This window comes from Physella acuta, unplaced genomic scaffold, assembly GCF_028476545.2.
Source record: "Physella acuta isolate Inbredline_101_S28 unplaced genomic scaffold, ASM2847654v3 ptg000580l, whole genome shotgun sequence".
NCBI classification, from domain to species: domain Eukaryota; kingdom Metazoa; phylum Mollusca; class Gastropoda; family Physidae; genus Physella; species Physella acuta.
The window spans coordinates 1-16,184 of NW_026732099.1; the positions used below are offsets into that span (position 1 = coordinate 1).

The 16,184-nt window shown below is 36.2% G+C and overlaps 1 protein-coding gene across 1 annotated transcript; it reads left to right on the forward strand.

The window, feature by feature from the left end:
• Nucleotides 1-3,517: 3,517 nt before the first annotated feature.
• LOC131947064 (uncharacterized) lies at nucleotides 3,518-11,842 on the forward strand (the record flags this gene model as incomplete). Its single annotated transcript, XM_059308145.1, is given in 4 exon segments — nucleotides 3,518-3,802; nucleotides 6,607-6,677; nucleotides 9,531-9,606; nucleotides 10,150-11,842. Coding segments are annotated over 4 exon segments (450 nt in total). The 3' UTR covers nucleotides 10,168-11,842.
• Between the last annotated feature and the right edge of the window lie 4,342 nt (nucleotides 11,843-16,184).

A 16,184-nucleotide genomic window follows, 5' to 3' on the forward strand; every position in this document is an offset into this window, starting at 1 on the left:
TCTCCACACCGTGAGCAAGACTTTGGTTTATGGATTACAAACTAACTTTAGTCCAGGGAGCTAAGTTCTATTTGTATGGAAAACTAGCCACAACTAGATCTTTGTATACAGTTGATCTGTGTACACGCTGTAGATAGGAAATTAGCCTTGGTCTGTGTACAAAGTATAGATAGGAAATTAACCGTTGGTCTGTATACACACTATAGATAGGACATTAGACGTTTATATAGTTGGTCTGTGTACACAAGGAAATTAGCCTTGGTCTGTGTATACAATATAGATAGGAAGTTAGGCTTACCTATAGTTGGCTGTGTATTCAGTACATTTAGGAAAATAGCCTTGTGTATATTTGGTCTGTTTACAAAGTATATATATATATATATATATATATATATATATATATATATATATATATATAGGAAATTAGCCTTGGTTTGTGTACACACTATAGAGAAGAAACTAGCCTATAGTTATTTGGTCTGTGTACGCAGTATAGATGGAAAATACCCTGATTTATAGCATGTATTTGTACATAATATATATAGGAAACTAGCCTTATCTATATTTGGTCTGTGTACACAGTATATATATATATATATATATATATATATAGGAAACTAGCCTTATCAATAGTTGGTCCGTGTACACAGTATAGTATGAAATTATCCTAATTTATAGCATGTACACAGCGTAGATAGAAAACTAACATCATCTATAGAATGGTAGTCTATGTAGATCAGAAACTACCAACATTGATGACATGCCCCATAAACTTCAGCTCACCCTGAATAGAATGCTATAGAGATTGCAGATTTATCCACGAAGCTCATTATAAATCCCAATTAAACCAGTTTGTCTCTAATGCCACGAGCACCCCATGAACTCGACGTCTTCCATCATGCTTTCTTAAAATAGATTTTAATTACTGGAACCTTGTTGCTAAATTTATTCCTTTTGTTTCGAGTCTTAATATATTCATTAAAAAATTCCTTTAAAGGTCGCAGGGTAATATAACGTTTTTAAAAGCTGGTAGAACTAATTAGATGTTCTTCTGTCTACCTGTGTACAAGACCAATGTGGGACGGCTAGGTCTATATTGCTAACCGAAAAGTCTCGAGTTCGAATCCTGGTTTGAGTCAGTGGTACGTCCCTGAGTCCACCAAGCTCTGATGGGTACCTAACTCATGTTAGGGAAAGTAAAGGCGGCTGGGCATAGTGCTAACCACGTTATCCCTTTATATGCCGAGTTCAGGAAACATGAACTCTACTTCATCTGCCCAATGGATCGCTAGGTCTAAGTGGAATCTTTACAAGAACAATGGTTTTAAATTTGTGTTACTTTTGACCCTGTGAAATTTGTTGTAGGTAGATTGTATAATAAGGGTTGGCGGCTGACATTTTTTTGAAGTTTTTGAAAAAAATTCATGAAGATGGAAGTCGACCTATACGAAAAATAAACCGTGTGTAAAAGTGTTTTTGTTATGTTATACAATATGAAATAAATAACTATTTAAAAAAATTCTAAACTTCATCAAATTTCGTTTTTAAGTATATTGCAATGCTGTTTTTATTTGTTATGTACATACACCACAACAACCCAGAGGCGTAGCGACCCTTCCCGGCGCCCGGGGACAAACTTTTCGATTTGCACCCCCCCATCGAACTTTCGATTTGCACCCCCCCCCCATCGAACTTTCGATTTGCACCCCCCCCATCGAACTTTCGATTTGCACCCCCCCCCCCCTCAAGATGTCGATTTGCACCCCCCCCCCCTCGAACTTTCGATTTGCATCCCCCTCAACCTTTCAATTTATTTTTCCAACCCATTTTGGCGCCCCCTAAGGTCGGCGCCCGGGGACATATGTCCCCCCGCGCCCCCCCCCCCCTCGCTACGCTACTGCAGCAACCCAACTCTATCACACATGTTTAGTTCAGAAAAAAAAATCATTTTGCTCCCCTTTCATTGTAACTCTTCTTGTTTTGTGTCATCACAGAGGCGTAGCGAGGACAGGGGGTACGGACCGCACCGTTGGCACCCGACCTAGCGACGCCACTGGTTCGTCATTTCTTTGGGTTTCCCCTTACTTAACTCAAATTACGGACAGGCTAATTAAGCCAATTATTTTAAATGAGGGAGAAAGGATATGTGTAATTGAGCCACTCAAAAAATTTTAAAGGGCCTATAGAAAAAAGTATTTAAAAGGACAATGTATAATTATCTATATATATAATTCTCTTCTTCGAGCCGTTAGAAAACAAGCTGCAAACGCTCTCCGTACCTCCCCACCCCTACATGGTTTTAGTGAGCTGTGTTCACTCTAAATGTTTACAAGCAGAGCCAACGATTTTAAACGTAGGGGGGGGGGGGGGGGAGGGGGGGGGAAAGGGGGGGGGGGTTATGGTCCTTAACGAGCTACTTATAGTGTTTTAAAGAAATATTTTCAGTGTCAGCGTTGGTACTGTCGAATTCACAAATTATGAATTATTGAAAATTAGAAACAACTAAATAGCGGCGTATGTTATGCCGCGGGCCGGCTCGTTATATCTTAATTCATGCGAACACCAGGAGCTTATATTCTTCCTTACTTTTGTTTGTGTTCTGAGAGTACATTTAATCATGTTTATCTCGAGTGATTGTAGCTACTAAACACCATAAATACCGTACTGATTTATTTTCACCTACGTGCTGACAATATCTGTTCAGAATATTGATTGCACAATAAAACAGAGATTGTATAGTATCTCCCACAAAAGATAAGATAATAACAGTATCTTGACCTAGTTTGTACATTGACAGACAGACCGGTATCTGGACTGATTGATAACACGTTAAATTTCAATATCGATTGTTTTTCTAATCTGTTTTTATGAATACTTGGATTATATATACAGCCCTGATTTTAGGGCTCCCATAGTGTGAAGTGAATGTTAAGGGTGCCAGGATACTCTACTTTCTGTATCATGCTCTCTCTATATAGCATATATATATATATATATATATATATATATATATATATATATATATATATATATATATATATATATATATATATATATATATATATATATATATATATATATATACACTTACACACACACACACACACACATATATATATATATATATATATATATATATATATATATATATATATATATATATATATATATATATATATATATATATATATATATATATATATATATATATATATATATATATATATATATATATTTAAAAATATATTAATGCCCACATGTATATGTTACCATATACACATGTATCTATACATATGTATACATCTATATTTATATATACATTTAGCTGATATATGTATATGCTATATATATAGCATATATATATGTATATGTATATATATATATATATATATATATATATATATATATATATATATATATATATATATGTTTGACTATTTGTTTATTTTACATCTGCGTGTACATGTATGACATCTGCTAACAATTCTTGATTCAACTTTCTTCAGGCTGACGTAAGATGGCTGACGATAAAGGTGTCCCACCCCCTTATTCAGGACCCTCCCCAGGACAACCCGGGGGCTACGGCCCTGGATATGGCGGCTTCCCCCCACAGCAAGGAGGCTACCCTCCACCACAGGGCGGCTACCCTCCACCACAAGCCGGCTACCCACCCCCTCAAGCAGGCTATCCACCCCCACAAGGAGGGTACCCACCCCCACAAGGAGGGTACCCACCCCCACAAGCGGGGTATCCCCCACCCCAAGGATACGCCTACCCCCCTGCTCCTATGATGCAACAGTCCGTGAGTTCTTTTTTTCTCTCTTTGTTTACACATAATTTCATTGCATTTATTGCTTTCTAGCTTGTCTTTTTCGTCCCTAAAAACATTAATTACATCTTTATTGGACAACGTGGGCCTACTCGTAGAGCTATAAAAGAGGAGCTTAGTTTAGAGTGTACTAGCCGTCCCGGCCAGGCCCTGCTCTGGCTTCTGTGAAAAACCTTTCTGTTAAAGACCATTACCTGTGTGTTTAGTAATCATCATAAACCCGGCATTGCCCACCCAAACCACAACCAACCAAAAACAACAAAACGCAAACATAACGCTAACACAATTACAAATGCAAACGAAAACAAAAACCTAACAACAAACCCAACCACAACCACCAATACAAACACAAAGAAAAAACAAACAAAAAAGCAAACGAAAACAAAAACCTAACAACAAACCCAACCACAAACACCAATACCAACAAAAAAAAACAACGAAAAAGCAAACGAAAACAAACCAAATCCAAACGCAAAACCAACCAAAAACACAAATACAAACCCAAAAAAAAAAAACACAAACAAAAACGAAAAAAGAAAGAACAAAAACGAACCAAATCAAAACGCAACCACTAACGCAAACCCACCTAAACACAAAGAAAACACTAACGCGAACATAAACGCCCGGGGCGGAATCACCTGTTTTAGCTTAATGAACGACTATAGTACCCCAACTTATTCACAGTCTTTTGCACTCACTTAAACGAACGCGCCTGTTTCAATTCAATAAACAATTTTAATACTCCAAGCTTATCCGTAAAATACCTACAACATTTGCACTTGATCAATCCCCGCTAATTATGTAATTATTTTTTTTCCCAACACCAAAACAAAGTAATTAAAAAGTAAATTATTTTCACGGAATGCAATGGTTTTATAAAGGGAAGTAATTGTGTTTTTCCTAATTTATCAAAGGGAAGTAAGTGCTATAGGACTAAATAAAGACATAATTAGAATTTTTGTAAAAGATGATATTTTTTTTAAAACTTGTGTTTAATGAACATGCCGACAATTATTACTATAATTTGAAAAATGAAAATTATTTCCCAACACTTTCAATAGTAATTTTTTAGCTCATAAATTTAGACAAATGCGCACGATAATTTTCTAACACTTAAATTCGTACAATTCCAACGACATACAAATGCATTACATACAGAACTGAGCTTTATATATTAGATTTAAAATGTGATAAGAGTAGTATCCCTTTAATTTAAATTTTTTGTAAGTGTATTGTAAATATAATAAAGAGTAGTATTCCCCCTTTTTTTTTTAAATTTAGTGTGTTTTAAATGTGAATAAAAATAAGAATAGTATCCCTTTAATTAAAATTTTTTTAAAGTGTATTTTAAATATTATAAGAGTAGTATTCCCTTTAATTAAAAACCTTTTTTTTTAAAAAAAATTTAGTGTATTTTAAATGTAAATAAGAATAAGAATAGTATCCCTTTAATTTAAAACTTTTTAAAGGGTATTTTAAATATTACAAGAGTAGTGTCCCTTTAATTAAAAAAAAAAACTTGTTTTTAGTGTATTTTGAACTGTGTAAATAATATTTTAATTAATTTTTTTATAGTAAATAAAATCACAAACAAGCTTTCTATCCAGTGAATACGTATTTGGGTTTAAGTATATTAATGACAAAATTAGCTGTGAAAATTCCGACAGATTTTTGGTCTGTGTGTATCACTAAGGGCGTTTGAGTGTGAGCCCCTAAAGTCACGAGTTTAAACCCTGGTGGGGGGGGGGGGTGAGAAAAAATGAGCCAGTGGTATTGTTAGTTTGTTTCACTTGTCAAAAAATCTAACCATTATTACCCATTCACATCCCCAAACCGGTGGAAAAAAAATGTAATAGAATAATTATTTAATAATGAAATAATCAATAATGTTCAATATAACCACCAGTGCCCACGACATAGCCTAAAATTAAAATAAAGTATAGACCTGTTTAGACACCGACTTGTATAATTAAGTTCAGTAATCCTGTAATTTTTGTAGACCTAGAAGATCTTCACAAAGCCCTCTTTTGTGTTTTTTTTTTTGCGCACGAAGACGCGCATGAGGTTGAACAATACGAAAACCATAACACAAATCTTTGACTAGGGTTCATGAAGCGGCGTAAAATGGCGGTACCACAAACGTATCAATATGTGAATTCTTTGCTTTAACATCCACACTTCTGGCTCCTCAGCCCGTAGTGGGCTTTGGTCTGATTTCATCTGCTTCCACTCACAACTCTCTTCATCTTCCATGTCTCTCCACATTATCTATCTTTAGACTCTAAGTCTAGTCTAGAATATCATTCCACTCTAGCTAGATTCTTGATCTATTATCTACATTTTAGTCTAGATAAAGCAAAATATTTACAGAACTCGAAGGAAATTATAATTTATTTTATTGTTATTCAATTTATTAAATACAGTGGCGTAGCGAGGTCGGGTGTCACCCGGTGCGGCACTTAATGGTGTCACCCCCTCCCCAGAGGCGTAGCGACTCTTCCCGGGGACAAACTTTCAATTATCGATTTGCATCCCCCCTCGAACTTTCGATTTGCACCCCCCGCCCCCTCAAACTTTCGATTTGCACCCCCCTCAAATTTTTCTCTATATATTTTACTATTTTTTGCCTTGGTGTCACCCCCCTAAATGGTGTCACCCGGTGTGTCCACACCCCCCCCCTTGCTACGCCTCTGATTAAATACCTGCAAGTGATAAAGCAAAATATTTACAGACCTCGAAGGAAACGAAAATTACAATTGTGTGTGTTTTGTTTTCAGAGTACATCAAACAATGTGGTCGTCGTCTCCGGTGGTGGCGGGGGTGTTAATCAGACGGTGATAGTAGAGAGGTGAGTCGGTTGTTGTCTGGTGTCTGAGTGGTGTAGGTGGGGTGGGGTCAGATGTGGGGGGGGGGGGGTCAGACGTGGGTGGGGGGGGGGGGGTCAATCAGACGGTGATAGTAGAGAGGTGAGTCGGTTGTTGTCTGGTGTAGTTTGGGGTGGGGGGGGGTCAGACGTGGGGGGGTGGTCAATCGGACGGTGATAGTAGAGAGGTGAGTCGGTTGTTGTCTGGTGTAGGTGGGGGTGGGGGGGTGTCAAATGTGGGGGGGGGGTCAAATGTGGGGGGGGGGGGGTCAAATGTGGGGGGGTCAGACGTGGGTGGGGGGGGGGGGGTCAATCAGACGGTGATAGTAGAGAGAAGAGTCGGTTGTTGTCTGGTGTAGGTGGGGGTCGGGGGGTGTCAGTCAAGGTGGGGCGCCAGTCAGAGTGGGAAGTCAGTCATTGTTGGGGCGCCAGTCATGGTGGGGCGCCAGCTAGATTGGGGCGCCTGTCATAGTTGGGAGTCAGTCAACTAGACGCTGATAGTCGGAAAGTGTCTGGGCTGACGTCTGGTTTATGCGGGTGGTAGGGCGCCAGATATGGTGGGGTGTCATTCAATGATGGGGCGCCAATGTTAGTATACGCATATTTTAAATGTTGAACCATATAGTTGTATTACTATCTACTTAGACTGCTAAATGCATTATTAAGAAAAACAATGAAAAAAAAGTATCCGTTCATTTACCGGTGACGCTTAACAATGATATTTGCAAAATGAATTTTAAAAAATAAATAAACAACGTGGTATGAAAATATCAATTTAAGTTAATACAAACGGAAATAAAATTGTAAAAAAAAAAAAAACACACACATCTGGTAGAGCACGGGTTCCCAACCTGGGGGTCGCGACCCCCCTGGGGGTCGCGAAGGTCTTTCTGGGGGGTCGCCAACTGGTATACTAAACCTTAGTAATTTGAAACAAAACATAAATATTTAGAAGAATTTTCTAAATTCGGCTTCATTAACATCACTGGAAATGTAATAGAGAAGAAACAAAGCGCACTGTACAAAGTTGTTCTCAGTCACGAATCAATGAAATCTTCAAAACTAAAACTTCATTTGAGACGAGTCATTCGGAACACACCAAAAAAATATATGGAGTTCTTTCGTCGGTAAGAAGCTAGTTGCAAACGCCATAAACTTGATCGAACAGGAAGTTTTAACCAGCATTAGTGCTAGCATCAAATGAAGTCGCGGTAGAAAATGCCAAGCAAAAAAAAAAAAATACAATAGGACAAAATCTCATCAAACGCTGCATGTACGTAAATGTTAAATAACACATTTTTATCGAAATTAAGCTTTCACCATTGTTTGCTTTTCAAGTTGATAAATCAACAGACGTGAGTTCGTGTTCGCAGTTGCTGGTCTGTGTCTATATTCATGCGGATGATAGCAAAGGAGAGTTGCTCTTTTGTGAAGATAGCATGGAGAAAATAAATACCTTTTTTTGAAACTGGATGATTAAAATGGGTTAGAACGGCTGTGGGGGTTTGTACGGATGGTGCGCCATCTATGTTAAGCTCAAAATCGGGCTTTCAGAAAACATAAAAGATTTAGCTCCATAACCACTGCCCTAACCAATCGACATCAAGAGTCTATTGCTAGTATAAGTCGTAAATTATATAAAATCTGGAGCCTTCAAAGAACTGAGCAAGGACATAAATAAAGATCACGAGGTTCTGCTCTTCTACACTACAGTGCGCTGGCTGTCAAACGAAATGTTGTAAATTGTGTTTTTGAATTGAAATCTGAAATCAAATTGTCCTTGGAAGTGCAAAGGAAACAAGACTTTTTGGTATACTTAAAACGACATAGAGTGGTTGGAGAGAGTATCATACCTAGCAGATGTGTTCGAACATCAAGATAAGCTTAACCTGAAGCTTCAGGGAAAATGAACGAATATTATAACTTTCCATGATAATCTCGGGGCATTTTTATCAAAGCTGCAAAATCGGTAAAGAAAACAAATCTTGGAAATATTGTAAATTTGAGAAACTCTGTGGTTTGGTAGTTGAATCTGATTGTGGGATAATTAAAATTTTGAAAGAAGCGGTTTCTGGGCATCTTGAATCTCTTGAAAACGAACTGCATCGCTATTTCTCTGAGCTGAAAAAAAGAAGAATCTGCATTTACGCATTACCCATTGTCTTCTTCTCTTGTTGTTGCCAGCATTCCCGATGAATTACAAGATGAATTCTTTGATTTGCAGAATGATTCCGAGTAAGATGAAAAACTGCAGACACAATTTTGGTGTAGTATTCACCATTCATACCCAAACGTAAAATTGATTGACTTTTCGAGAATATATTTTCAACACTATTCTTCGATTAAAAACAAAATTAAGATAATTATAATGACATAGGTTGGCGTTAACAAAAAATGGTTTTAATTATAAACTTAACCACGAAGGTTTAGTGAATAGTATGCAATTTTACTCATGCTATTAAAATAGTTATCAAGAGTAGTTCATACTGAAAGTCTAACTACTAGAAAATCTTAATTTAGTGCTTATTAATTTCCATACTAATTTCGGCTTTTTAATTCTATGGGGGTCGCGGGTCACTTACTTTTTATAAAAGGGGGTCGCCACTCGAAAAAGGTTGGGAACCACTGTGGTAGAGACTTCGAAAAGTCTGAAATTCCGTTCCTACATAATTTTGTTTTCTATTGGTGTCCTGGTAGAAAATTGTACAACATTTGACGTGTGTTTTGTTTTCTATCGGTGTCCTTGTAGAAAATTGTACAACATTTGACGTGTGTTTTGTTTTCTATCGGTGTCCTTGTAGAAAATTGTACAACATTTGACGTGTGTTTTGTTTTCAGACGAGGCGTCAACCACTGTCTGCACTGTATTATCACGCTATTCTTTCCCTTGTGGATTATTGTTTGGATTATTTTGGTAAGTGGATTATCGTTTGGATTATTTTCGTATATATATTAAAATACCATCCACTCACAATGCTGTATAATATATATTAATTACTACCCGATAAAGTACTTTTCGAAAGTCTTGTTCGAATCCGGGTTCAAGTCAGTAGAACGTCTCAGCTCTTATGGGTACCTAACTCAAGGAAAATAAAAACTCGACTAAGCATAGTGCTGAACACACTACCTTTCATATGCCGAGGTCACAGGAACAGGTGAACTCTACTTGTCTCATGGAAAGTCATGTTCGAAAATGGAACTTAACTGAGAGAGTCCATTGAACTCAAATCTACGATTTTATTTCATGTTGTCAACTCTAGTTATCGTGAATTATCCGTACCTACCTTTTTAAAGTATGTCAACGATAATAACACAAATACCAAAACCTTAATGCTAAACTTCAACTCTATAGTCGTAGGTGAACCTAACTGTATTCTACATTATATGTATAGCTAATCCTTACTAACTCAACTTTAAACCTGCTAATCACAAATTAATTTAATTCCTCTACTTCCAGTGTATCACAGATAACTAGCCCCTGTCGTCACACAATTGTTGTACACAAGATTCAGGACCAAGAGACAGTCACTATATACATCATTGTCTTTTTATACAAACACCTAAGCCATAAATAAAACAATTACTCACTAATTCATTACAAAAAATAAAAACAACTACAGAGAAATAAACGAAACAACAGACAGACAGGCGACAGACTTCACGTTTTGTAGTATGTTTTGATTAAATTAAAAGTTGTAAAAATTATAAATCTTATCTTATATATTTATATTATTTAAAGAAAATAATATCCTAAAAATGTAATATGAATGTCTGATTTCTAAAGATTATTATTCGTTCGACAAATGCAAAAAAAAAAGTAATTTGAAATTAAAATAGTAAATTTTTTTTTGTATAAAGTGAACATCTTTTAAATTATGTGAACATCATTTTTATAATAAGCGGGTGTCTTTGAAATGACTAAGTAATGAACCCACGTTGTTTTTTTTTTTACTGTAGTCGTATGTCTTATGTTGATCAAATTTTGTTTTTATTGTTATAGCTACACTGTTCAAACTTTCCATTTGCAATTTCAACAAAATACCGAAAACACTTGGAATTAGCGAAAGGTTTAAGCTGTATTCAGAACACTAACTAGATAGCCTACTTTTCTTGTAGAGTGTTAGTAGTAGTAGAAAGAAGAAGTTAATGTATAGAAATTACTAGTTTATGTTAGTGGTTCTTAACCTGGGTTCGATCGAACCCCAGTGGTTCGATGAGTCAGTCTCAGGGGTTCGGCGGAGGTCAAGACACACTCCCGACTCATTTGATTCACGATCGGATTTAGACAGTGCAGATATAAATATTATAGAAGGTTTGATGAATGCACCTATGAAACTAATGGGGTTCGGTACCTCCAAATAGGTTAAGAAGCACTGGTTTATGTATAGAAAGCAGTAATTGAAGGAGAAAATGAGTAGTTGAGATATTTATATAGGGTCTACTGTTTAGAAAATAAGTTCCTATTAAGAGTAGGGATATAGAGGAGCAGTATAACAGTAGTGTCATTTATTCATAATCTTCTGATTAAATAGCGTAAGTGTATGAGACCAGCGTCACTAAATCTAGCATAATACTTTGACGTAATCAACTTTTTACTTAATTGTGGAATAGTCATAGAAAACAATGGTTTTGTAAAGAGTTATATTGTAATTCTTATGACATTGGATAATGCGCAACTGTAAACTGAACACTTATTCCAACAGTAATTCTTATACTTGTAGTACGTACATAATATATAAGAGCAAGTAATCGACAAACACAGCTTCTAGGCAACTCTTTACCTGATTTGATTGAAAACAATGGATGCTTTCCCTTGCACAAGTCTCCTTGCACATTATCTCCCTTGGTTTACTTGACTACACCGCGCATTACTAGAACTCAAAACAGTATGTTGTAACACAACCAATCACAACAATGTATTCATCAAAACAATCCGCCAGTCTATTATATCCTAATAAAATAAAAATAAAAACGTTTTTAACTTTTGTTTTCTACCAACATAGAGGAAAAACAAAAACTATTGTATTGTTTTTACTTTCATTCAAGTCAGCTGATTTCCAGCTTGCTTAGATTTTCATATCATTGATACGTTTAAAAAACAAGTTTCAACTGCGTGTTCATATTTTATTTAAATAAAAAATAATACCACACTTGTGTCTTAAATGATCTGTTTTCTTCGTATTTACTTAAATTATGTGTAAATGAGTTTACGGTGTGCCATACTTTTAAACACAATAGAATCTGATCATCCATACACCTAAGCATTGATTTGAACGTGTAGTAATTCTGACCAGTAGACTCTCTCCCCCCCCCCTCCACTACCACCCAGGGAATTGGCCTATGTAAACTCTGGGTTACCTTCCCTACTCTCCATAAGGGTCGGAAATCGTACCCGGGGGTCCGGATTCGTGACTTGTGGGTTAGCAATCGTGGACTTTTATACCCAACGATCCCCTACCCTGCACAAACAACGATATAACAGCTCTACCGCCGACTTTCACCCTCTCCTTATTCTGATATATCACGCAGGTTGTTTCCGGTGGGGGTGGGGGGTCTGTATGGTTGGCCCGGTAAAACTCATGGTTGCTAAACCGAAGGATCCCAAGTTCGAACCCCGAGCTGATGAGGCTCGATATCTGGGGACAGCAAACCATCTAGGAGAGACAACTCCAAAATCAAACAACTGCTGCCTTGTAGTTTGTTCGTGGTTGGACAAAGACTGTGGAAGTAAATCGAGAAAGAAAAACAGGCTGAAAGCAGATTCAAATGCAAAACAGATTGACACGTAATACTTAATTGTGTTACAAATAAGAACAAAGAAGAAGAAAGATTGCATGTAAATTAGCATTTAACCAGAGGCGTAGCTAAGGGAGGACGAGAGGGGCGGCCAAAAGGGGTAGAGAAATTAATTTGAAAGCTGACTTTAAGCTGAAGTATTGAATTATTCACAATCAAAGTTATGAAAATAAACGAATACTAGACTTAACACACTGATTCAGCTGTTATCTTTATCAATTTTAAGGCACTGAAAAAGAATATGTTCCTGAATAGTAACTGGTAAGAAGCGCCACAAACCTTTCCAACTGGGGAGGGGCGCTTTTTTTACAGACAGGAATAACTATAAATAGAAATAGGAGAGAGGGAGCAAAGATGATAGTCCGCCCCAGACGCCGGAATAGGTCGCTACGCCTCTGCATGTATCAAAATAAAAACAGAAATAAGAAAAGTAACAAAAATAATAAAATATAATGTTATCTGATCCTCTTCATATGTGCACTTTACTGCTCTAAAGCTGAATATTTTGCTAAAATAAATTATTAAGTTTGGTGTTTCAAAGCTTATATACGAACGCTACAATTTAATTCCGCACAATATATTTCTATTCATAGACTTACTCTTAAAAATGTAATTATCTGAAATAGATACACACACACACAAACACACACACACACACACACACACACACACATATATATATATATATATATATATATATATATATATATATATATGTATATATATATATATATATATATATATATATATATATATATATATATATATATATATATATATATATATATGATTAAAATACATTTAAACGAGGTACGACAGCAGAAAAATGTAGAACGTAAATCTATTTTAGAACTTTGCATGCATGATTTATAGACAGTGCTGTTGAATTTGACATAAAATTTGTATGGAGGGTTGACAGAGACGGTAAGGAAGTAATCTAGTTCTGGAATAGAAGAGGTCAAATATTTGTACAAGAATCGGAGGTGGAAGATTCCGGTAGTGGTATACACGATAGGGAGAAATTGAAATACAAGATGAAAGTTTAAGTTTTTTTTAAAAGGACATCGCAATGTATCATTCAGAAAATGTATCGCAAAAAGGTATCGCTGTAATTGAGGTATCGTGAAAACATAAGCGTGTATATTGCTTAATAGGTATTGTTAAAACTTACTGATGAGGAATAAAGTACCCCTACAAGTCGGAGAATGCTGAACTAGTGTAATTTATTGCTTAAAAAGAGAATCGCTAAGCTGGTTGTAACGCATACAAAAATAGACTTGCTGAAATAAGGGCTTTCAGTGTTTCTTCCAGACTTTTTTCTCCCGGGGGGGGGGGGGGGCACTTGACATTTTCGGGGGTTGGTAGACTCTCTTCAGGGGGGGGGGGTGCGAACACTGTTAAAAGTATATATTTTCTATTTAAATTTCATTTCGTTCCGGGGGGGGGGGGGGTAGACTTAAAACTTTTTATGATTGTTTCAGATCCCGTTTTAAAGTATTTCATTTTATCAAATAACCTACATCTAATGGACAACAATTTTTTTCTTCTTCCGAACCGTATGCACCATGCCATATGCATTTTATACCATACATCATACATACGCTGGTGTAACCTCGTCTTGTATACTTGTATACACCTCCCCCCTCCCCGTCCCCCGAAGATATGCCTGGAAGAAACTCTTGGAGTGGTCGGGAATAAGTGCGCATGTATGCTGACTCTAAATGTCCCAAGTTCAGACCCCGGGTACACGAGGCTGGTTAGCTGGGGATAGCCACCCATCTAGAAGAGAAAACTCCAAAATCTAAAGACTGCCTGGCAGACTGTTCTTGGGAGACGCAAATCCTTAAAGAAAAGCAGGCTTAACTTGGAGTCATACGGGATATGACGCATAAATGCTGACTCGTTGAACCATATATTAGAATTAAGAAAAAAAAAGGAAGTTTTAAGAGATTATAATTTTACACAGTATTGCTATGTCTTAAGTTAAGATTAGTGAACAACGCCGACTTATACTACGTGTGTACATTTGTCAACGACGCCAGACAAAACAAAAATAGGACATCAGCTACGGTTTGGATGACATTCTGTGTAACTTAAGCCGTGGCTATCACTCGATTGTACGGACCGTTGGTTGGGCATCGCAGTGTCTCGGTTCCAGAGATGATCACGTGATACACTCAGACGTGCGTACATACACACTCACACTTGAACATATTATATACTCACAAACATACAATCGTATGAGACAGCTAACAAAAAGCGGATAAAAAAAACGAAACATTTCGGTCATTAATGTTTAAGTTTTACTCTACAAGAATCACAGTAAGTATATTCATACATCTTTTTACTTAGAATAATAAATAAATTAGCTTAATTTTTTATTTTAAATCGCATGTTTAAAATACAAGCTTAGTTGTTTTGAACATGATTACATTTATCAGGTAAAGATATAAAAACAAAATATTACAAAAATAGAAAAATTATAACTCTCCTGTAAAATTACATATACCTTACCATTAAACCAATATGTGCTGTTCTAGTAGGTAACATCATAATTGTGTAACTTATTTGGAAAATAATAATGCGAAAAAAGACTTCAAGACTTAAAATCAACTTTCTTAGAATGTTATTATTATTTTTTTTAAGTAAAGGCAATTTTGACAACAATTTAATTTTTATAATGGTTTCCGATCGCATTTTAAAGTATTTCTTCTTATCAAATTACCTACATTGGCTACATCTAATGAACAACAATTTGTTTCTTCTTCCAAACAGTATGCACCATGCCATTTGCATTTTATAACATCCATCATTCATATGCCGTTAAAACCTCGTCTTGTATACCAATGATAGAAAAGTATCTTTAATGCATTACAATCATCATATCATTTTTAAAATAATACATAATTTATATCATAAAAGAACTAAGATACCACGTCTAAATTACAACAGTCATCATGCTCAATACAACATACTACATATAAATTAACAGACCATTCTATGTCAAATGTAGCTTCCAACAATAGTTCAGCAAACATATCAAATCCAATATAATTGATACATCTTTTTACAAACAAAATCCACTTGAATTAACCCACCCCACATACGATCCAATATACCACCCCCTGAAAACCCATATCCAAAATACCTTATTTTAATAAACCTTATCCCACCCAACACATCTAACAAACAGTATCCAAATACCATATCCAACATACCATACCCAACAAACCCCATCAACAAACTATATCCAACATACCGCACCTAACAAACCTGATCCTACATACAATATCCAACATACCCCACCCAAGAAACTTTATCCTACATACCTTATTTATCATAGCCCTTCCAATATAACCCATCCAACATACCCCACCCAACAAACCTTACCCAACATACCCCATCCAACAAACCTTATCCAACATACCCCATCCAACAAACCTTATCCAACATACCCCATCCAACAAACCTTACCCAACATACCCTATCCAACAAACCTAATTCTACATACCATATCCAACATAACCCTCCCAATAAACCCTTTCCAACATACCACGACAAATAAAGCGCATTAAAAAAACACCCAACAAACCTCATCCCTCATATTCCACCCAAACAAACATTATCCAACATACCATATAAAACATTACCCTCCCAATAAACCTTAACCAACAATCCTCATCCCCCATATCGCGC